Raw genomic sequence first — 26,086 nt, forward strand, 5'->3', positions numbered from 1 at the left:
GGGCTTAGGTCGGGGCTGTACGGCGGATGGTCTAATAATTCTATGTTTTCTTGTTCTAAAAACTCTTTAGTTCTGTGCGTGGTGTCAGAACTCGCATTGTCGTGATGGAGGATGATATGATGCGGCGGTTGCAGTTCTCTTTACGGAGTTCAGAAACGACCTGTGGCAAACAAATGCTAGCATACCATTCTGCATTAACCGTTCTTTGTCATTCAAGAGGTATAGTCGCAACGTTTTTTGCAACACTCCGTGAATGAACAATTTTTGTTGGCTTTAACTCATTTTCGAACACCCAAACTCGTGACTGGTTTTTTGTTTCGGGTTCGTACGCATATATCCAGGATTCGTCACCTGATACGATGTTGTATACAGCATTTGAGGATCCTGCGTGGAATCTTTAAAGAGTTCTGACGCACCAAGTAACGCGAGCCGCTTTTTGCTCTTCACAGAGTAAATGCGGTATCCATCGGGAAAACAACTTTTTTACACCTAATTGTTCATTCAAGATTAATTGTATTTGATTCATGCCAATGTCTAAAGTTGGCTGAATTTCGCGGTATGTCACATGTCGATCTTCCTCAATCAGCTTACGCACAACATCAACGTTTTCTTTGGTCACTGCAGTTTTTGGACGACCTTGACGGGGATCATCACTGAGCTTGACACGTCCACGTTGAAATTCAGCAAACCAGCGATAAATTGTAGTTTTGTATGGGGCTTCATCACCAAATGCAGAAATTATCCGGTTAACATACTGTTTTTGTGTTAAACCACTTCGAAAGTCATAATAAATTATCGCTCTAGAATTTTCTCGAGTTAATTCCATTTTCTCAACGACTAAACAAGTTTCACAAGACCTTGTGACAAGACCGAGATTTTTTTTTAAATAAATAAATAGTATTCGATTTTTAAAACCAAGGAGTTTTCAATTAAAAAGATTTTAATATGACAGGAACAGTGTTTGATGAAAAAAAAAAGTCCGCTGAGTTTGTTGCGCCCATTCTTCTCAGGCCTGAGGCATTAATTTTGGAATGGGTGGTAGTTTTTTTCACTTTCAATATGTGATGTCACATCCTATTTTGAATAAAAAATATTTGGATTTGAATTTGAACTTTGATAGTGTAAATTAGCTATTTCTTTAAAAGGTGTTAATTAGTGAAACTTCTGTACTGTTAATCTTAATTCTGTGCTAAAACATAGCATTAAGTCGTATTGAAACCATCAGCACGTCTATAAATAACACGCACGCACTTAAACGATATTGAACATAACATAATCAATACAATATTGTATACAAGGAACATTGGAAAAGCAATATGACGTCGATCCATTAAGTTTCCAATCTATACAACATTTGCGCTGGAAATTTGATTCGTGGGCGAGCAGGCTGCCTTATCGATTGGCTGCCGTTGAAATAGACTCGACTATACTAGGTATATTGTTGATATATATGGTAAATACATACAACGGTCTTAAAAGCTTTGATTTAGAGTTAACAAGCTCAAGGTTATTATTATAGGTTACTCGTTATAGGATTAATTATTATTTATAAAAGATGGAGGCTCTGTGAATCGTGGTAAGATTTGAAAATGAATGGTAGAGTGAGACAATGGAACGTTCTATTATGAATAACCTAACAGTACAAATAAGTAAGCTAGTACGAAATCAAGAACTTATGTAAGCGTACAATAAAATTAATTCAATTTGATTGTTATTATTAGATTTTTATACTATGATGCAGGGGCTTGTATTGGTTTTCTAGCAAGGTAGGCTGTTCGAGATAGAACACGCAGAATCAATATAAGCACTATGAATGTCTACATTGTTTGCCGATAGATGGCGCTAGTACCATAATGTATGTACTTAACACGCACCTTAAGTATTTGTTTAGATATTATGACTATATTAAACTAGTAGTAATAAGCCGGAAGCTAGAAACTAGAATATCATTATTGTAATTGGTGATATAAGATATTGTAATATTAGTACAAGTGAATACGTGAAGTTTCATATATCAATAGTTGAGTTATTCTAGTAAAAGTTCAAACTGAGCTATCATTTAACATAGTAGGCACTGTAGAGATAGCTAGTCGTAGTTGAGCTTTTTACTCCGACAGTACGACAAAAGTTGTATGAAACGCTCCTTGCTTCGTATAGTATGCAATCTGTAGACTGCCTACCGCAGGTAGTAAATTAACTTTAACACTAGTGCTATATTTAATTAGGGTCATAGCGAGGTAGGCACTGCCTAATTGCCTATATGATATACACACCCCTATCTGCTATGATGTACAAGTAAATTTCAACTTCAATGTGTTGATTATATAAAACTAGCTGACCTGGCAAACGTTGTTTTGCCATATAAATTATACATGTAAACCTTCCTTGAGCCTCAACGAATCTATTACAAAAGATTTAATTGAGATCGGTCGAATAATTTAGGAGTTATTAGGGAACATACAAACATACATTCTCTTTTATGTATAAATATATATATATTAATATAACACTAAAAAAATACATGTATAAAGAAGTCTCCAATGTTATATTTTGAATAATACAATCAAGAAAGATAAATCAAACAAGAAGACTTGTCAGCAACTACTCATATATGTACCTGTATTAACTAGCTTATTACCGCGATTTCGCTTGCGTTTACATGACACTTATAAAACATATCCCATGTGTTAATCCAGCTATTTATCTATGTGTGTGTGTGTCAAATATCATAGAGATAAATAACATATATAATACTTATTAGTATAGATTCACTTCATTCTTTATGCAAATGAATAATTTAACGCTTGGCTGCGGTGGGCCATGTTGAGGTGTTGGATTTTAATTAAAGATGTTAAAATAAATGTTTCTATATCCAACACTCTATAAGAGAATAAGAGGCGCAAGAAACTCTCCCAGCATTCTTTTTTTGCACTCATTTTAATAAAATATAGAATATAGTATTGTTATTGCTATTCTAGTCTCAGGCTGTCCGATCACTTAGATATTCAGCTGTGGAGTAGTAGGATTTACGACAGAGCCATTTTTAATAAAACATTTAGTTTTATTTCTAGATAATACCTGAGCAGGAGCTGGGATTTTATTATAAAAGTGTATATATTTACCCTTAAAGCTATTATGTATCTTATGAAGCCTACTAGAATTAGTTACAAGCAATCCCTTATTTCTAGTGTTATAATAATGAAAGTCACTATTTAGAGCAATAAGGTGACGATATTTGTGAACGTACATTAAATTTTCATAAATTTACTGACAATGAACAGTCATAATATTTATTTCTTTAAATTTTTCTTTGAATGACTGTCTATAACCATGCAGATATATAGCGTGGTGCTACAATGGCGGCATTAAATGAACACACGGCTAGTACTACTTAACCGTAATAATAAATAAAATAAATTATAAAAAAATCCATAATTTACCTAATTTAATCAATTTTCTATATAATCATTTCGGAACATCCTGTAGTAATTAATCTAGTAGCCGCGAGCTAGCGTAGGCACTGACATCTAAATCTTCTACGCCACGGCGCCGTAACCGTCAGAACTCGTAGGTGAATAGCGCCCACGTAAGGATGATTAAAGTTTTGTTTTGTAAATGAATAATTAGTTTGTTTGAAAATTTCAAAAGTTTCAATTATTTTATTTTATTCTTAAATTTATTTTTTTATGATTTAGGTTAAATATACCTGTGTGTTCATTTGATGTCGTCGTTGTAAAGCCACACTGTATAGCACAAACATCTCTCCGTCGCACTTTACTATATGTATATACTACACTATATCAATGTCAGCAGCATGACCCCACAGCAATATACCGTACGTCATGGTGAGCCACCGAGTGTGTTAGATTAATAAGCTTTCAAGCTTTTATGTTAAAGAAGTAAATAACACTGAATAAAACCTAATGTAAATAATTCAAAGTTAAAACAGTAATGTTCTGACATCTTAAAACTAAAAAGTAGCTCATTTGTATTTTAAAATCAATACAGGCAATAGAAGCTTGTTCCTGATTGGCTGATAGAGCTAGGGGTGCCAACCTAAGTCTACTAAGGTTTCGTTGGTGCAGCGCAGTGGTGATTAGTCACATTTGGCTCGTAGCTGCTGCACCGAACGGACACGTCAGAGTTGAGCACTTCTAATGATTATTATTCATTATTTTCTTCTATTTTCAGTTCTGATATTATTATCCCTTAAAATATCTATTAATAATCTAATAGCGTCTCCCCCTTATGAATTTTAAATGAGGCTAGTAAGTCTTATTTTAGAATATTATCATAAGTACAATTTATTAAAGATTCCTCAACTTGTTGGATGAATGTTGTACATAGATTATATGTGTATGTATATTTTGTAATATGATTTAAAAGATGAGCTTGGAGTTTCTTATGGGTTCTCCCCATGTCAAAGCTCCTTTACGAACCGATGTAGCGTCATGACGTAATAAATATATATAAAGAATTATGGTGGTTTACTTGAATACAAAGGTTATTAGATATCCATATTCGCTTTACTTTTAATTTCTATTCCCTGTACTCTATTTCTAGTAGCTATTCTAAGAAGTGCGTAGATATCGCTTGAGAGAAAGACACGCAATGAGTTGAAACATACACCCACAGAGATGATTATATAACATAACATAAAACCCATACAACTTAGACTTTACATAAACCCAGCGCTTTTAAACCAAAAGCAAACTCCCGCGTTGGAAGAGGACTTATCAATATCTGCGTGACATCAGCATTCTTTTATAGATACGCTATTAGTGGTTAGTTGAAGTGTGTGCCTGGAGCTGACGTCAGTAAGATGGAGGTCTGTCCCTATAGCGACGCGCGCGGATACAATGCGCCGTTCATTATCTATTTATATTAAATTTTTATACTAGAAAACTCCAAAAGCTGACCGAAACGTGCAATCCTTACTTAACTCATATGTATCACTTATTGAATCACCTTTTTGACATCATTCCTCCACACGCCACAAGTTAGGATATCATCCTCACCATGTGGTTGTGTGGCGTTACTCCACACTGCTGTTTTCAAGGAACTTTCTTCAACGTACGACTAAGCTGTGGAATGAGCTTCCTTGTGCGGTGTTTCCAGAACGATATGACATGGGTACCTACAAAAACAGCGCGTACACTTTTCTAAAGGGCCCTCTACGATCTTGTTAGTCTTTTGGACTCTCCACCCGGAAAATCGATTGATGCTGATTGATTGATATATTCTTGTTGGGTTTCATGTCCAGTGGTTAGATCATCCCAGGGACAACCCCTACTTCATTAGAAATTAAGTGTACAGAGAAATAACAAAGTTCTTATTTATTAATAATCAGGTACTTACATTGTGCGACCAATATGAAAAGTCAAAGTTGAAGCTTTTAGGAGGCTCCTTGTTGCCTGGCAGAGCTTTTGGATTCTGGATAACTGTAACAAAATAACGCCATATTAATAAACATAATATACAATATGCACTGAAATTTATTTAAAGATATTTTTGAAAATAATAAAATCTATTTTCTTCTCGACGAATTTATTTAAGCCGTCACACATCACCGTTTGGCGTTGGTTCAGGAGAAGAAATTACCAGACACAACTATATTATCAATATTAATTAATTATATACATTAAGGCTGCTATCCAAAGAAATCGCCAAAATAGCGCATAGTTAAAACCATTGGTTTTGTAAAAAGGGTTTTATTTTTACAAAAAATAATTGTATATCTACAAAATATGCGACGAAATTTCATTTTTTCTTTACATTTCTACTTTTTACAGACAGTTCGAAAGAAAAATAACCAAAATACCCTTAACTGTTACAGTTGGAGCTATGCTGATGATATTTTCTTTTTTAATGAACTCCATTCGTTCATTAGATTTTCACATTGGCTTTTGACAAATTAATAAAAATAGCTTTTTTATTTTCAACAGAACAAAATCTGTCGGGTCAGCTTGTATATTTAACATATGTATAACAACAAATTTCAATATTTGAATTTTTCTTTTCGTGTCCCACGGGATTGGAGAGCAAGTATCCATAAGGTTCTGATTTAAATGCGTGTTAAAATATAAGCCTCAATGGCCGCATATATCGTTAACAAACTTGATTTTTAAATGGTTCTTCGACGCGTTCTTCACAGAGAAGCACAAAAAATAATTAATTAATTAGTGTTAATATTGAGGGTATTTGTAACTTATTTTGTTAGTAATGTTGTTCATATACTGCCTAAGCACCTAGATATTTACGCTTTTGTTTTGTTTTTTCTGCATAATTAATATTTGTGTGTTGTTTTCAGTTGTTTCCTTTTTCTTTTATAATTAATTAAGTATAACACTTCAAATTTAATCAATATTATGTATCCCGACCTTTTACGTTGTACACGGTAAAACTCGAATGACTTTATTTATGTACAAGAATTTTGATATTTATAATATGTAATTTCTTAATGAGAAATAAATAAATAAAAAAGACTTATCTTTCTTATAAAGATACTGAACGTTGAAAACTATCTATATAGTATATACATATATAGTTAAGAAATGCTTCATATCCCCGACCACATGCCATACAAGAAGCTTTACAGTCTCAAAGCTTTCTCTTATAAAGATAGGCCGTGTTTGTAATAGAGAAGTGCTGACGTAAGTACCGTGACGAAGCCTTAAATCCACTCAGTTGTCAGTGAGAGGAGCGCTGCAGAACAAGTGCACACGGGGGCTTTGTTAGGGAGCCTTCCTTGTCAGACGTCGAGACGTATCGACCCGAGCTACGAGACACCGAGCTACGGTTACTGTTTCAACTAAGAAACACTACGCAACTTTTGCACACGCATACAAAACCAGATTTATTTACATGTCTTGGCAGAGATAGAGCTTCAATTCACTAACATGGAAATCCTATGTCATCATTAATAATTTAATAGTTTTGAGGCAGAGATAGTGTTGAAGACATTTTTGGTCATGTACACTTGGTCCAGATATATTTTGTCTGGTTTCCAGGATGTTTTTCAACAATATGGGATGTTCTTTTACCAGTGGAAGGCTCCATTGCACAGGATGCCGATGCAGCTAGATTATGGGTACACAACGGCGTCCATTTCTGCCGTGAAGCAGTAATGTGTACAGTCACTGTGTTTCGGTCTGAATGGCGCCGTAGCCGTGAAATTACTGGGCAAATGAGACTCAACATCTTATGTCTCAAGGTGACGAGCGCAGTTGTAGTGCCGCTCAGAATTTTTGGGGTTTTTCAAGAATCCTGAGCGGTACTGCATTGTATTGGGCAGGGCATATCAATTACCATCAGCTGAACGTCCTGCTCGTCTCGTCCCTTATTTCATAAAAAAAATGTTTGTCGTCTTCTACTTGAGGGATATCCAAATCTCTATAATAATGTAGAGTTTTTTTGATAGAGCCACTATTCTACCATAAAGACATTTATTCATAATTTGGTTGAAACTATGGATCTTAACTTCAGAAAGACGAAATAAGGAAGCATCTGTTTAGTTTTACCATACACAACTAATACATAAGAAAGGTGAACATTTGAATCAGTCCAACTAATCTCCCATTGCCAGTAGTCAATCTTCAACTGCTGGCTCTTAGGATGCTTTAAGAAGCACCAGGGGACCAGCAATTGTCAGTATAATTTCCATCAAGGTCACTCAGCTAATGATCTTGTATATCTCACGTATATCTTACGTAATTGTAAAAATATAAAGAAGTTTTTACAAGTATGATCCATGAGCGGTTTAGATCTTAAACTTGTGTTGAACAACAATGGCTCCGCTTTTTACGACGAACACACTCAGCCAGCCCACTCGCTACTGCATATAAAGCAGCCGAGAATAAAGAGAATGACATGGCAGGTACCCAAAAATAGAGAGAAATAAAAGCATATTTTTGAGATTACTTCAAATCCTACCAAATTAAATTACAGTAACAATTCCTTCCAAAATAATAATTCCTCTCAGATAAGAGAATCAGATGAGAATGAGTATTTTGTCCACGTAATATATTTTTAACAATTGTAATTACGATGAATCCTATGTATTTATCCTATTTATACATTATATCTAATATATAAAATTCTCGTGTCATGGTGTTAAGCTTTGAACTCCTCCGAAACGGCTTGACCGATTCTCATAAAATTTTGAGTGCATATTGGGTAGGTATGAGAATCAGACAACATATTTTACATCCCCCTAAATGTTAAGGGTGGTCCACACGAAATTTTTTTACATTTTTTTTTAAATTTGAGGTTGATTATGAGTCAGCATTAAAAAATACATACAACTTCAAATTTTCACCCATCACGATCAACAGTTACTTTTGTATCGCGATTTTAATATCGGCAATACAACGTTTTCTGGGTCAGCTAGTATTATAATAAGTAATAATTAATAATAATACAGTTCTTATTGTTTAATGAGTTGAACAGCAACATTTGTTTACGAAGCGGTGGTAGTGATTCAATTAAAATTAAAAAAGCGGCCAAGTGTGAGTCAGACTCGCCCATAAAGGGTTCCGTAGCAGCAAGTAACATAATATAAAATTTATATAGAAAGGAAAATGATATTAAATTATCAAAATAGAAAAGGCAAGAAAAATCTTTGCTCAAATTAATATTATAGTGCATGTAAGCTCTCATCATTTATACCTACGTATTAAAAAATATATTTTTTTTATTTTTATCTTTCTCTTATTTTAGAAGTTACAGGGGGTGGGCATACATTTTACCACTTTGGAAGTGTCTCTCGGGCAAGAGTTTAGAAAAAATGATACATTTTTGAAAACCAATCTATAGACACTAACACGCATGGGTTTGATAAAAAAAAATTTTTGAGTTTCAGTTCTAAGTATGGTATCCCCCAAAATTTATTGTATTTTTTCTAGTTTTGTGTGAAAATGTTAATGCGGTCACAGAATACATCTACTACTACATACTAACCAAGTTTCAACAGTATAGTTCTTATAGTTTTGGAAAAAGTGGCTGTGACATACACGGACAGACAGGAATACATGACCGGTTCCATTTTTTGCCATTTGGCTACGCAAACCTAAAAATTAAACGAGTTTTATGAGTTCAAACTCTTTCCTAAGCCTGGTAGCCTAATAGGTATGTTACAGGAAGAATTTTCCTGTTATATATTATATTTAAATAGAATTATGTTGTATTTTATGAACAACCTTACCACTTCCTTCTTCATCAGACCGTACATAATAACCAAAACGAACAAACAGTACAAGTCTGCATTTCAACTGCACAGTTTCATAACTTCAATAATTCAAAGCTATACTCCATTTACGAGTGCAAATAAACCTAGAGACACGTACATCTCGCGAGCGGTTTAGTGCGCCTGCAGTGTACTGTACACCGTCTTGCATCAATTCTAAAAGTTACGACACATGTTTTACGGCTGCTTGTAATATTAGAGTTTATTAAACCCAAGAAAGTTCTTTGAAGCATTGAAGAATTTATGATCTTACAGGAATGTAATTAGTTTGTACGAAGAAAACTTTACAAGAATTTCATTTAAGTTGTCTAAAATTCTAGAGGAAAGGCTTTCAGCCTGTCCAGCAGAATGCAATACGAGTATTGGCAAAATGTAATTATTGAAACTTCAAACACTGTTTCATAATTTAACAAAGAAATTCAGAACTAAGCATTATAGATTATGAATTAATCCCTTATCATATTATCTAACTATAATAATATTATAAAGCTGCAGTGTTTGTTTGTTTGTTTGAACGCGCTAATCTCTGGTACTACTGGTCCGATTTGAATGATTCTTTCTGAAGGCTATAAGCTTATGTTTTTTTTTTTTTTCAAAATTAGGGATCCGTAATAAAATTGCTATTTTGTAACACAAGGTGTAAAATCGAAAACCTATTTTTGCGTGCGCTGCAAAAACTATTCACAATAGAACAAAATGATGTACAGGCTATAATATAGGCAATATTTTATTACTTATAAAACTATCGCGTGAATTATACTTTATATGGCAAAACAACGTTTGCTGGGTCAGCTAGTATTATATAAATGTGAATGTAAGTTAGTTTGTTACGTTTGCACGCTTAAGCCACCTGACTGATTTTGATAAAATTTAGTACAGAGATAGATAAGAGCTTGAAAAAAGACATCTTTTTTTTGGAAAAAAAATAAAAGGAGTGGTTGCAATAGGGAGTGGCAGATGGAAATTCGTCATCAGCGAAGATAAACCCATGAAACTTTGTATTTATTATTTGTCTATGTGTGCGAATATTAAACTAAATACTAGCTAGTATTTAGTTTAATATTCACAATACTAAGGAGGTAATACTAAGCGTGGCTGACTGTTTACGACGTGTCAATCAAACTCGGTTACAATAGGATCGCCTACCTTTTCTATTTTATTGTAACTGCGTTAGATATTCCATCTCTTTCGATAGTTTTGGTTATACGCTGGTATATTGTAAGGCCTACTTTACCCGAACGAGTGTCACACAAAAGGGTAGCAACGGAATTTCAAAGACCTCCCATTTAAAATTTGATTTTAAACCCTTTGCGGGTCAGAATTTAAAGCAATATAGCAAGCAAATAAACAGTTTCACTTCAAAAAAAATTTTTTTTCACTTTTTTAAATGAAAATAAGGGACGAGACGAGCAGGACGTTCAGCTGATAGTAATTGATACGCCCTGCCCATTACAATGCAGTGCCGCTCAGGATTATTGAAAAACTCAAAAATCCAAGGTGGCACTAGAATTGCACTCGTCACCTTGAGACATAAGCTGTTAAGTCTCATTTTCCCAGTAATTTCACTAGCTACGGTGCCCTTCAGACCGAAACACGGTAATGTTTACACATTACTGCTTCACGGCAGAAATAGGCGCCGTTGTGGTACCCATAATCTAGCCGACATCCAATATAATTTGGGAGTTTATTGTAAAATATAGATCAATCCGCTTGAAAAGATTTAGCAATTTTACGGAGCATAGTAAATGGATTTTTTTTAACAAATATAAAAAGTTTGATTTTAAACCTTTGAGGGTCAGAATTTTGAGCAAGGTAGCAAGCAGATAAACAGTCTCACTTCAAAAAGATATGTTTTTACTTAATTTAGAAACATCGAAACCGAATATAATAATAGCATTGTATTTAAAACTTACCTACCCTCATATTACAAAAGAAAGATCAGAAGTAAAGCTACACGGTACATTTATTTTAATTACTCCTCGCAACAGATCCTAATTAGGCAGTGAAAGAGACAAATAGTTGCAGTAGGCACTTCGTAAATTTTCCGCCCCATCACTACACAATAGGCAGAATGAACTTATCGTAGGGTTGTCAATCGTTTTGTGAATGACAACAAGTATGGCGTCAGGTCATAACATGAACCCAAGATAAACATAGAATTCACAGGTTCTCAACGTGTTTTTGTTTTCTTTCGGGGGCGCAGTAGAAGACCCAGAGAAAATTAGGGGGCATTGAGATGGCGTAGATTAAAAAATATAGTCTAAAAAAAAATACACGAAAATACTCTAGAAAAAACCATATTCTCGAAGTGGGCGGTGAGCAAAATAAGGTTGAGAAACTATGGTTTAGACAGACTGTGACAGCTGTGAAATCGTCGAAAAATTGAGGTTGACACTTAACCTCTAAACAATTTGTTATGTTTAAAATTTAAAAGTTATGTCAAAGTGACAATCCTCACTTCTAGGATTAATACACAAATAAAATTTGAAAAACAAAATTTTATGAACGATGCGGGACTCGAACTCACGACCTCCGGCGTTCCGTGCCGGTTGCCACAGCCACAACCTGAGAGTTGAACAAAGCATAAAAGATTTTGTGACGATGCGTCACTCGATCGGTTAGCTCAGTTGGTTTACAGAACCGGCACGAAACATTTCATAAAACTTTGTTTTTCAAATTTTATTTGTGTACTTAGCCTCTATTTGAGCTATACACGCTAAGTTACATATAAATCGCGAATGTAAGCAGTAGCTTGTCACGCACACTAAAGTAAAAAACCTGACCTGTTTTCCCTCTGGCTCTCTCTCCTGGCTCTATCTAGACGTATAAATTATCTAAGACAATTCTATACAATAGTTACAATTCAACCTCATTTTTTTTATAATAATTTGCATGAAATTGAACCTCACCTCCTCAACGATCAATTGACAAAGATGTCTTAAAAACTATACAAGCAAAATGATATAATATATAACACTCTTTTCATTATGCATAATGCAAAAAATATTTTGTCATAATTAACTAAATATTCATAATTACAAATAGCGCCAAATATTTGTGGCGTTATTTCTTTTGCCACTCTTATGTTACCTAATTATTCGAAGGATTTAATCTATGTTTCAGAAATAACTTAACAATAACTGTGGAGTCCAGGATGGCTGTTGGGTGTACACAGCAAATTAATTCAAAGCCGTTGTATGGTTACAAACAGACATACAGAAAATTTTGTTGCGCACAATTTTTTTTTATTCCTGGCGGAACATTACATAGAAGCACAATGCTAGGTTTTATGTTTGTTTGGGCTCTTCAATGCTTTGTATATTTTTTCTATGGAATAGGAGGACAAACGAGCGTACGGGTCACATGTTGTTAAGTGATCACCGCCGCCCAAAATCTCTTGCAACACCAGAGGAATCACAGGAGCGTTGACGGCCTTTAAGGAAGGTGAATGCGCTTTTTTTGAAGGTACCCATGCCGTATCGTCCCGGAAACACCGCACAAGGAAGCGCATTCCACAGCTTTGTAGTACGTGGAAGAAAGCTCCTTGAAGACCGCACTGTGGAGGACCGCCACACATCCAGATGGTGGGGATGATATCCTATCTTGTGGCGTTATAATAATTAATAACTAACTTGTCACAATTTAAAGGGCTGGGTAAAAAAAGAGTATGTGCTGTTAAACTATATATTAAGGGTTCGTCCGTCGTACAAAGTGCCATGCGGCTAAGAGAAGTGTTCCCCGCACGTCCGACTCAGTGGCGCCAAACTTGCAAGCGCCATAGAGTATATTATAGAGTGTTACACAAGAGTAACTATTTATTATTAACTTATTTTTTCTCCGAACAATGTTACCACTAACTTTGATAGAATTATATTATGATATAAATTTAGGTTTATCAAATATTTTGAGTGTAACAATATGAACCACAAATTCATTTATTAGCCAGTCTTATCGTAAATTATTTGTAAAAGGTTATATCAATGTCAATCACACAAGTTTCTTCCACGTGACAACCCTACGATAAGCTTTATCCACGTTTACGTTCACTGACCTCGTAGTCACTGTTCGGTTCACGGGGCTTTTCACCACAATATAAATGTTGGAGCGATACATCTTACTTGGAATTAATGTCACTCACCGTAATCAAGAAAATATATTCACAAACACCGCCACCTTCAATATGGGAAACAATTACTGTGTTGACGTTATTGTTAAAATGATGGAAAATTAAGTATTTAGAAAGAGTCGTCAAATGAAACATTCAAAGAAAACTATTTAAATCCACACTAGTTCTACCAAAACACTCTAATAGATGTAAAAATCATTCAATATCTTTTAATGACAAGTTATTATATATTATAAATTTTGTTCTTAATAATTTTTTTGATACATTTTTTCTACCTACACTACCATTACTAAACCATGACGAGGAACTTCGGTTACAGCGAATCATAAATCAGCTTCTTATGGACTATTTAATAATAATAATAATAATAATAAATTCTTTATTGCCATACAAATCATTACAAATATAAAATAAACAATTAGGATACGCGATGAAACAAAAGGCAAAAGGAAAAGGCTCAGATTCACCTGACATGGAATCATGGATTTATGTTTCCATGCAGCGCTGTTTTTCAGCCATCCCCTCCTCCCTAAGGTGTTGAACGGGAGTGGATGTATTGTGGCTCCCCGATTACCTACTTAAGCTATCTTTTTTTTATAAAATGTAATATTAGAAAAAAACAATATTCTGATTACCCTTGCAAGTGTATGTAAGCATTTAAGGCATCCGTTTAAAAATTCATCATTGATACATCAAACAGTAAAATTTATAGCTGTCAAATAATGCATCACCTTAGGCCGGGACCTAATTTAACGAATTCAGGGCAAAAAGCTTTGGAACGAGAGAGAAAGTATGTGAGAGAGAGAGAATGTGTGGCTCGGTGAGTGACAGAGAAGGAAAACTATTTGTTTGCCATTGTTCCATATCGACAAGAGCTTTCAGAGAATATACTCTTTCAAACGCATCCCCTATTTATAAAAAAAAAAAAAAAAAAAAAAAAAATTCAGTACAACATTATATCATCCGTTTTCATAATAACACTCCTTTGGATGATATTATGGTTACTAAGACTGGGTTTTTTAATGTTAGCATGGATTCATATTATGGGTATAGATAAAGTCTTGATGCATACAATTGTTGATAATTAGGTATTAAAACATTCATGTGATAAGCCCACATTCGGGTTTTAATACCCCTTATTACACAACAGTTGCATAAATAACTATTACTTTTAGACGTGTTGAACTAGGATATGTCAATTTTTTATATTGGTGTATTATTTTAAGTTGAAATGATACTGTCTATTATACTCACAAATAATAAACTATTATTATAGATACAAGATATGGGAAGAAATCGACCCCTGAAGGAGAACAGTTGTGACACACAGATAAAACTACAGCAGAAGTAGTAATAGAACCCAACGACGTATTAAGAATAAATTTATAGCCATTAAATGTTCCGTAAGTTGGAAACGGTAAAGTTTTAATGCATTTTACCACAAGCCCAGACCGCAGACACGTACCTACATAGATGTCGGAGACTATCGGACTCTCATATTTTGTGAAGGAATTACTTCGTTAATATTTGCTAAAGTTACCTCGATTACTGCCCAAATTCTACACGATGAGAAACATAAAAGGAGTCTCAGCGCCAATTTTTACAAAAACTAAAAAAACTTACATTGTTTTTTTTTAATATTCCTAGCTGTACTACTTCGCTAGCTTTCTCCATATTCAGTTATGGAGAGGAGACGTGGACACTGAAAAAGGCTGACAGAGACCGAATAGACGCCTTTGAAATGTGGTGCTGGAGAAAATTAATACGGAGAACTTAAAGAACATCAACTTCTATAATGTTCTTCATAAAGCTAAGAACCGCAGCAGATGGAGGGGAAAAGTACGGGAGAAACTGATGCAGCGGGGGAGTCACGACCCTCAGTAATGAGGAAAACGACACGAGGAAGAGGAGGAGCTGTACTACTGGTGGTTTATTAAACCGAAAACACGCCATAGCATTATGATTTCCTCATTTACTCATAGAATTATAATATAGGACAATCAAAACGGGAAAGAAACAGGAAACCGGGGCAATTTTTATTTATAAGCCACGTAATTGGAAATGTTTGCAGGTAATGATTTCCGGTAAACATATAATATTTTAGTGTGCAGTTATCCCCAAATAAGGTTATTCCCGTGAAAATTTTCAATTTGGCTATTCGTTGAGTGAGCTCAATGCATACAAATAGTACTTTTATTACCTTGAACCACTACAAATGAATAAATAAATAGGATGGTCCCACAAGACGTTCTAGTGGCCTCTAGTTATCCTTTCCAAGTTAACTGGCGTGTGGGCGGGAAACCAGTAAAAATAACGCAGTTATGCTATAAAAGTTAAATTAAAAGACATAAAAGTCATTTATTTTCTCAAAAATGATTCCTTTAGAATTATTTTTGACGTCACTTCATACACTGCCACCGCTTCGAAAACTAATGGCACTCTGAGATTGAAGAAATGGCGCAAGAAACTCTCCCAGCATTTTATTTTTGTGCACTTTTTAATATAATATACAATTTATATTAAAAAGTGCACAAAAATAAAATGCTGGGATTATAAACTAGTACCAGGCTGTCCGATCATGTCGATGAAGAATAAGTATAAGCAGTTTTTTTTAAATAAAAACATCAAGCATATCTTTATTCCAGTCTTTACTAACAATTGTTGTTATAATTGGAGAACCAAACCTGCAAAGGCGGTCTACTGAGTATAATATTGACTATAGCTTTTAAAAAAATAAAGAACAATAAGTAACATTAGTCGCAGTTGTCAAACATTGGCACTGAAGCAAATAGGACCGGCATACTCCCTAGTTTCATGACGTTTACCAAGTGTTGTTGCAATATGTTATGTTATTGTCAGTCCCTATCTATATATATAAAAATGAATTGCTGTTCGTTAGTCTCGCTAAAACTCGAGAACGGCTGGATCCATTGGGCTTATTTTGGTGTTGAATTATTTGTGGAAGTCCAGAGAAGGTCTAAAAGGTAAATAAATATGAAAATGCACGGAATTAAATAAAAACAACAATAGTGTTTTTCCTTTGATGTGTCCCCGTCGTTCAGAAATCAAATCGAAAGAATAGTTTAAAATGAATAACTATTTAGAATCCTTATATCTTTCTACGGAGGTAAGAAACAAACTTAATTTTAGCTACTTATAGTTGGTAGATTTTATGTACGATTTAATATTTGGTACGTCTGAGATTTGGTCGTCATTTATTTTTTGTACCCCAAAAATTTTAATTATTGATGTTTTTCTTATTACTTTATATGGCAATACAACGTTTGCTGGGTCAGCTAGTGGTAAATAAATAAATTTCTAATTCTAATCTATACATATAATAAAATCGTAGTAAAGTAGTGTTGTTTGGTAAGTAAGTGTTGATTGACTATATTATTTAAAGAATATTTGCTATGTGTTCTACAAACCGAATCCAAAAAAGTACATTAAAATTTTGCTTGAACATTAACTAAATATATAGTCTACATAAATATCACGCTACATGCAGGTATATTATTTTCGCTGCCTTACAGACGACGTCGCGGGCAGCAGTTAGTTCATTTATAAAAGTCGTTCAACTCTGTGGGCTCGTTAACGTCGCGTCACGTAGTTAAAAGAGCAACACAAACCCAGCCGAACGAATCAAATTAAATTTGAAAAACAACTTAGCTCGTATTAATTAAAAAGTTCTCGTGTGTTCTATGAAACAAGTCTTTGAAAAGAAAACGAATGAGGCTCTTTACATATGAATTATCGTGAGCACATTTCCCTATAAGTACTTTTCCACTCACAAAAAATGGAAGGATTTTAATCAACTGCCCCAAATGGGGCAAGGTATTGTGTGACTGGGACGTTACGTTTATAAGTAACCAACTGGAGCCCTATTACGAAAATCGAAATACGAAGTTTCGGTTGACGGATCGTACATTTTCCTATTACGAAAGTGTTTCGAATCCGAAGATCGACACGAATTTCGCGATTAGATAATATTTTGCCTGTCGTTTTAATTATTCCCAAATTCACTTGACATTTACTTTTTCGTTGTTTCACATTATTATGATCGTAACTACAACTTCACTTTTTATGGTTATATATGGTTCCGATACGAAATGGAAGTACTTTGGTAATAGGATTTAATTCGAAGTTCGTCGTTCTTTCGTGTCGGACCGAAACTTCGGATTTCGATTTTGGTAATAGCCCTCCTGAAGCTAAGCAATTTTGTAATGAAACTGTTACGGCGTTATGCCTTTATAGGCTTAAGAGCCTGTGAATTGTGTTTACAAATAACTTTGATGAATGAGGATTAGCAACGTTTTGTTGTTCACAAGTGAGTAACTGAGTAGCTGCGCGCCAAACAATGCATAAGCTTGATAAGTTAACAGGAGACAACTGATAGCCCTCACGGGGTTCCTCTCAGGCCACTGCAAGCTGAATGGGCACCTAGCCAGAATGAGTCTCAGTGAATCAAACCGGTGTAGATTCTGTTGTGAAGCCGCTGAAAACCCCATACACATCCTTCTAGAATGCGAAGCCATTGCCAGAATCAGGCTGGGGAGTCTTAAAATACCTTCACTCAAAGCATAGGACGTACCCTGCCTGGACCCTATGAGGATCCTAAACTTCTTAAAAGTAATAGATCTTGAGAATATAATTTAAGTCCCGGCACAGTAAGGGCACACGTTCCTAATCAGTAGCGGCGAATTTTCCACAGCTCATATTTAGATATAGGATGCCGAGGGTAGGCGCGTTAGCGCAAGCAGAGGGCTCAATAGATGCTATCCCTACTCATAATAATAATAACTGAGGGTAGCTAATTTGTCTATTTTTTCAATGCCAGAAGCGAGGGTTGTAACTTTAAAAATAACAAATTGTGTGATTTGAAAGAGCGACATCTCAAGTCAATTTCCTTATATTCAATTATTGGGGTTGAGCAGGTTATCAACTATATAGTAGATCCTGTAGATGAAGCCACAACCTGAATGATTTAACCTGTTATGATTTTAGTAGTGACATGAATGTAGTGTTTCTTAAGTTCGCTGGAATTTTCATCCTTACATACCACCGCATTGACCCAAGCCTGAAAACCCTTCTATCATTTCGCAGAAGCGGTCAAACCATGGTCTTCTAAAATTTACAGATAACTATCACAGCAGTGGTATACTAGAACATTCGTCACGGTCTGTGATTCATAGTCAGTTCCCCTTTCAAGTTTAATAAAAACAGATTGAATGATTCATAAACGCACCATTCACGTATTTGAACCAACGCTATTAATGGGGCGATTGGAGCTAGTAATGTTAATATTACAACCATGTTCCGCAGAAGCTAACGTTTGGTTGACGCTGATGGGGGGTGAGATACTGTTTAAAATATTGATAATAAACTACCACCGCATCATGATAATACAACAAAACAGAATAGATAAAAAGATTTAATCAAAATAAAAAACAACGGAAGTGATACAATTTATTACACAAAAAATGTGTATAGGCTAGACCTACCAGTGGGAGGCTCCTTTGCACAGGATGCCGACTAGATTATGGGTACAACAACGGCGCCTATTTCTGCCGTGAAGCAGTCATGTTAAAGCATTACTGTGTTTCGGTCTGAAAGACGCCGTACTAGTGAAATTACTGGGCAAATGAGACTTAACATCTTATAGCGTTCACATATACGTTGAAAGTTTTAATATTTAGTATTTTTTAGTATACCAAACTTAAATTAACATCATTTTTTTAGTCTAAATTCAAGAGTATTCATACAGATAATGTAGATGGCTAGTGAACACCACAGCCATTACACCCTTGAGGAACTCCAGTAAGAAAAATCTGAATTCGACAACAGAAAATACCGTACGTGTTGTATATTTTAGTAAGAATTATCAAATTCGACCCACGTAGATGATAAAGATCCAAACAATGGCTTTAAAACCCAGAGTACGAACACAGATAGATTAACGGATACCCTAGCATAACCCTTATTTTCGTTGCGCAGTTGGTTAAAAACCAATAAAGCTCCACCACCAAAATACAAATGGGAGGCTCCTTTGTGCAGGATGCCGGCTAGTTTATGAGTACCACAACGGCGCCTATTTCTGCCGTGAAGCAGTAATGTGTAAACATTACTGTGTTTCGATCTGAAGTGCGCCATAGCTAGTGAAATTACTGGGCAAATGAGACTTAACATCTTATGCCTCAAGGTGACGAGCGCAATTGTAGTGCCGCTCAGAATTTTTGGGTGTTTCAAGAATCCTGAGCGGCGCTTCATTGTAATGGGCACGGCGTATTAATAACTATTACCTGAACGTCCTGCTTGTCTCGTTCCTTATTTTCATTAAAAAAACCCACATCTATCTATCTATTTTACTCGATTAATTAAAATACTTTTGATACAGATATAATCAGCGAAGCTTAAAGAGACTGTCGACTGAAAGGAAATGTTTGTAAATTATTCATAAGGGTTGAAATATTCCCAAGTTTTACGGCGCTATAAACGCCACTCTTCATTACAGGATCGTCGCCAGCAAGTTAAAATAAGACCAAATAGGACATGGCTGCCATCATAAAGTTTTATATTTAACAGGGGCATTTACGTAAAACTTCGAATTCGATTTTCTTTTCCTTTTGCTTAATCAAACCAAAATCTCTTTATGAATGTCAAAGTTTTCTTTTATTTTTACATTTACCACCTTCGGAAAAGGTTTCATGAAAAGTGGTAGAAGAAACTCATTTTTAAATCAACATCAAGTTTCATGGTTTTACAAATCATTTCAAATACAATATTTATGTAAAGTGATTTTACTCAAACGTCAAATACTGAATGCCGTACGATACGGCCGTTCCCAATATACTATCTACAGATAGAGATAAATTACTACCTTCTACTGTTAGTACTTAGCTGTCAATAATCTGCAGCTGAATATACCCGATAATTGATTCTTATCGCCTTATATGGGGACGCGTGAATTGCAATTTTCATACAAACTTCTATCGCTGGTAAGCTATACGTCGTCCCAATGACAGACAGCGTGTACGGATAAGTTTATTGGGACAGAAAATTTAGGTTTAAGACTGAATATTGGGAACGGCCGTTACACTAGTAAACCAAAAAATAAAATGTAAATCACTCATTAAAAACACAAGAATTATTGAGTACAGTAGATGCATCAATCCACACACACGATTTCTAATCATTTAAATAATAATATGATTTTTCTATAAGTTTATGTTTAATATAGGCTTTGAACGTGTTGAGCGACATTTCCATTAAGTTTTCAGGTAGCTTATTATAAAATCTAACGCAATTGCCGATAAATAATTTGTCGAGTTGAGCCTAAAAGTGGGTAAAAACAGTTTATTTTTGTTTCTGGTATCAATAGCTTATGTTGAACGTTATGGTATTTCTTGCTTTAGGTTTTAATAACACAATTTTTTCATATGGGGCAGTAAGTAAGCTAACCATTGATGGTTCATATTTCAGTATAGATTAAGAACTTATTTCAACGGTGTGACATGCGAGTGGAGATATGAATATAGGTGAAAATTGGCTCGCGCAGGAAATGAACGTCGACTCGGGTCAAACAAGGGGCTCCGCGCGCCCTAAGACTACCGATACGCAATACAGCGAGCCGGTACAACCGAGGACGTCGCGGGTAGTAAGGGGACGCCGCTCGCCTTCATACCGTATAGAGTTTTAACTGGTTTAGGGGTCAGAGGTCCACCCCTTTTCACAATCATGTCACAGCAAAACTGTTTTAGAATTTTATTACAATTAACAATGAATACATGTAAATAATTAGTATAATATAATAAACATTGTAAATTTAGTAATAATAAGTTATTTGCAGTAAGTGTAAAAAATTCTAATAAAGCATTATTATTATACCGTACCCGTCGTTGCTCAGTCTAGCCTCGGAGTTGACTCACGTTCTTTTTTATGAAAATAAGGGACGAGACGAGCAGGACGTTCAGCTGATGGCAATTGATACGCCCTGCCCATTACAATGCAGTGCCACTCAGGAATATTTAAAAACCCAAAAATTCTTAACGGCACTCATCACCTTGAGACATAAGATATCAAGTCTCATTTGCCCAGTAATTTCACTAGTTACGGCGCCCTTCAGATCGAAACACACTGCTTACACATTACTTCTTCACGGCAGAAATAGTTGCCCAGTGTGTTTATTATAATTATTATAACACTATGATATAGTAGGACTCACCTGTCGTGTTCCCCGACATCTCGATGATACACTTGCACTCGCGGGCGATCTCCCGCGAGTTGAAGGGACGCACCCTCACCGCCACCTTGACGGACGACATCGCAACTGGTTACTCTTGCCGCCGCACTAAAGCATCGGTGCTGACTGCTGTTAGCACCTACGACAAAACAAAAAAAAAACATTACTTATGTGTTGTTACTATTGTTGGGGAAATGTTCAATTATATTCGTTATTAATATCGATATTTTTTCAAATTTATGTCATTAAAAAGCATAAATATAGATTAGTAAGTAAATAATTAGTAGTACATTCATTACTTTTATTTTTTTAAGCATTTGTTAGTTTATTTATTTGTATAAAGAAACTTACAGCTATTTATATTACATAAAGGTATGATAACCGATAAATATTACACTAGCCAAAATAGTTCCTAACGATGCTTATTACATAGTGAAGTTTTAAGACTTATTAAAAATAATTACAAAAAAATACAAAAGTTTAAAGAGCCAATAAATTCACTGATACAAATATAACCTTTAGATACCAATTTTTTTAACAAAAGATACAAAATCGTACTTATTACATCGAAATATGTCTATGTGGTTATAACAGTCATTGTGTGTTCTGCAAGCTCTGATAAGAAATCTATTCTCTAGTTTAGTAACGTTGTGCATGCCTTTCATGAAGATATGTAAATAGTAACTCTTATTAATTTTTATCTAATTCGTATACGTAAAATTAAGTACCTAGTTGGTGAGCCTTAATAAATAAATAAATCTGTAGATTACCGTAGGTGGCTACGTGTGCTCGGACGCACGCCCTGGTGATGACTATGCACGTTGTGATGAGGTAGTTGGGCAACGTTTAGAGATTTTTTCTCTTGCATAATCAGAGTTCTAAATTGTATCTTAATCATATCCTTCAGGCCTATGACCTATAACACGCAGTATCCTCAGTGCACACAAGTGGGGTAGGTCCTCTGCCCGAATATTGAAGGCCCTGAGGCAACCTGCCCTCATTGGTGGGATGGTCTCACATTCCAGAAGGAAGTGTTTAGGATCATCCTAGGCCTACGCCTATGTATTGTAATATCGTTGCAAGCAAATTTGAAAAATTCCAAAAATTCAAAACGGCCGCAAAGAAAAAGTATGAGAACGAAAATTTTAGAGCACATAACCGAATTAATTCAATCAAAAGTAACATAACTTAATAATGTAATCATTATGGTAGATCGCTATAGAAATCTATAATGTCTTACGGCCATTCCCAATATACTATCTACAGATAGAGATAAATTACTACCTTCTACTGTCAGTAATTAGCTGTCAATAATCTGAAGCTGTCCCAATATACCCGATAAGTCATTCTTTTCGCCTTATATTGGGACGCGTGAATTGCAATTTCCATACAAAGTTTATATCGCTGGTAAGCTATACGTCATCCCATTGACAGACATTGAGGTACGGATAAGATGAGTTACCGTCGATAACTTTATTGGGACAGAAAAGTCAACGATAGTTAGAATTTTTTATCTCAACCACAACCAGAGATAGACTGAATATTGGGAACGGCCGTTATTACCATTAATAGTAACCAGGGACCATTATTACCTTCAGTATCAATGCATATGGTGGTTATCTACAATTGTTTACCATTTACGGCCGTTCTCAATATTCAGTCTATCTCATACTTGAGATAAAAATCGTAACTATCGTTGACTTTACGGTCCCAATAAACTTATCGAATGTAACTCACCTTATCCGTACACGCTGTCTGTCAAAGGGACGACGTAAAGCTTACTAGCGATAGAAGTTTGTATGGAAATTTCAATTCACGCGTCCCAATTTAAGGCGAAAAGAATGACTTATCGGGTATATTGGGACAGCTTCAGATTATTGACAGCTAATTACTCACAGTAATAGGTAGTAAATCTCTATCTATAGATAGAATATTGGGAACGATCGTAACTATATTGGTCATAACTATGGACAGATAAGATCTTGTCATTAAACGGTGGCAGCAATGTATGCGTAAGTTAAACTAAGGGTAGATAGGTTATTGAAAAAGGCCGTTAGTCACTGTTGTATACTCTTGTATCTTTCTTATCAGTTTTATTACAATAATAACTATCTGTAGACGGAAAACCAAATCTATATATATAAAAATGAATTGCTGTTCGTTAGTCTCGCTAAAACTCGAGAACGGCTGGACCGATTTGGCAAAAGTCCAGAGAAGGTTTAAAAGGTGAATAAATCTGAAAATGCTCGGAATTAAATAAAAACAACAATTTTGTTTATCCTTCGATGTGTCCCCCGTTTAAAGAAAAAAGAAAGAATAGTTTAAAATGAACACAACGTTTGCTGGGTCAGCTAGTAAATGAATAAATTGTAATTTTCATATCACTAGTGTACGGTAATTATTGAGTTCAATATCAGTAAATCGTTCAAGTAGTAACATTATTCTATTACACTCGACTTTTAATCTTGTTAACGTGTCTCCTTGACCCAGTTCGAAAGAGGATCGGGAGTGTGGACCCGTTTACTGCAATTTAAGGCCAAAGCTTCATGCGGAGGCCTTATTGTACTTACTAACTATATAATATAATGGACCACGATAAGTAATATATATTACGGCCGCACTAACCTACCGAATACAATATTTCTTTATCCATTACTAGCTGACCCGGCAGACTTCATACTGCCTCAATCGATAAATAAAAGACCTAAACGTTGCTATAAAATAAACTTAAAACAAACAAAAAGAATCCTTTTTTTAGGTGTTTTAAGGAAGTTTATTTTTTACAACCTTAGAAATTTAGAAAGATATAAAAATTCTAATAAGTTCATTTTAAACTATTATTTTTATTTGATATCTGAACGAGAGGGAGGAAAATCAAAATTGTTGTTTTTATTTAAATTCGAGAATTTTCATGTTAATTCGAACCTTTTAAACCTTCCCTGGACTTCCACAAATAATTCAAGACCAAAATTAGCCAAATCGGTTCAATCGTTCTCGAGTTTTAGCGAGATTAACGAACAGCAATTCATTTTTATATATATGTGTAGAAGGGGTTGGTAATATAAACGCACTTAAAATAGAAAATCTGTATTTTTCTGTTTCCAATAATAATAATTATTATAATAAATGACTCAATTTGGGCAGCGTTACCCCTTAAAATTCACAATAATTAATGTTCTCTCGAACTAAGCGCTCTGGCTTATATAGGCCACGACCGGCACAGTGATGATGCTACCAACTGTTAGTTGGCACTACTGCAGTGACAACTAACTTACACGAATCAAGTTAACCAAAGAATTGATACAATTTGCTATTATAGTTATTTCTAAAATTATAGTAATAATTATATAAAACAATACCAACACAGTAAGTAGTTAAAGAAATGTTATAATTAATTGGGATGTCTAATCTAATCAATCATATATTGTGAACCTTAAAAATGTCAGATAATGTCAAAATTTACTTATGACAGTTCATGACGTTGGTAGCGCTTGTAAACACATCAAGCGGACATATGTGATCTAATGAAAGCTACAATATTATTTCTAAGTTTATAATAATAATTTTTATGATTTACTTTGTTTATTGAAAGTATTTAAGTATATCTCGCCCTTTTTGTTTGTTGTTTCTCTGGCGTAAAAAATATTTGTAAATTTACTGAAAGTAAATGCATTTCATTATTGAATAATGTACGCCTATAATCACAAAAAGTTAGTAGAACCTCAAAATTGACCTGTATAAATAACACTGGACAGGCTGTTATATATTTGACATATGTTTGACAGCAAATTTTTAATGCCTGTTTGAAGCGCCACTCGCGAGCGTCCAGAGAACTAATTTTGACGTATAATACAAATGGCTACGAAGGAACGTACAATACTCTAAAGTATTTTTGCATTTTGAATAAATTTCGTTCGTTTTCCGTGTTTTATATACTTCAGGACTGAACGTAATAAAGTACGGATTTTTTTTTGTTATTGGTTTCCCACCATCTATCGATGTTTACTGTGGTTGTCATCACTAGTTTTAGTACCGCAGACTCTCGCTGGATGGACAACAGCGCCAAAATGGCGAATATCAAACAAGCACAAAGGCACTTTGACAGCTGCCAGTCCAGTGGTATAATAGAGGTCCGTGTCAAAACAGCAATGTTTGACACAATGGTTACATATATTATTTGTTTTGACTGTCTGATTTATCATGCGGAGACCAAGCCGCCTAGGACTAGAAACTTGAAATTTTGTACAAACATTACATAATTCACATTGAGCACTGACAAAGGATTTTTGGTAATATCACCCTTATATACCGTTAGATCTGTGGGGGAGCCCTCTGTCCAGTAGTGGACGTCTTCCGGCTGATAAATTGATGATATACCGTGAAGTATGACCGGTTATGTCGGTTAATCGTTTATTTTCAATGAAATATGAAAGAAGTGTGATATATAAATGCGTCTAAATATAATTAATTTACTGAA

General features: G+C 34.8%; 1 protein-coding gene across 8 annotated transcripts in view; it reads right to left on the minus strand.

The window, feature by feature from the left end:
- LOC126965927 (kinesin-like protein unc-104) overlaps positions 1–26,086 on the minus strand; it is a 211,160-nt gene that overhangs the window by 69,481 nt on the left and 115,593 nt on the right. For all 8 annotated transcript variants that reach the window (XM_050809719.1, XM_050809718.1, XM_050809722.1 and 5 more), the window contains 2 exons: positions 21,592–21,748; positions 5,359–5,441 (listed from right to left, as the gene is read on the minus strand). In XM_050809719.1, coding sequence (XP_050665676.1) covers positions 5,359–5,441; positions 21,592–21,691 — 183 coding nt within the window. In that variant the 5' untranslated portion in view covers positions 21,692–21,748. The remainder of the gene's footprint in view (positions 1–5,358; positions 5,442–21,591; positions 21,749–26,086) is intronic.

The sequence above is a fragment of the Leptidea sinapis genome, chromosome 9, assembly GCF_905404315.1.
Source record: "Leptidea sinapis chromosome 9, ilLepSina1.1, whole genome shotgun sequence".
NCBI classification, from domain to species: domain Eukaryota; kingdom Metazoa; phylum Arthropoda; class Insecta; order Lepidoptera; family Pieridae; genus Leptidea; species Leptidea sinapis.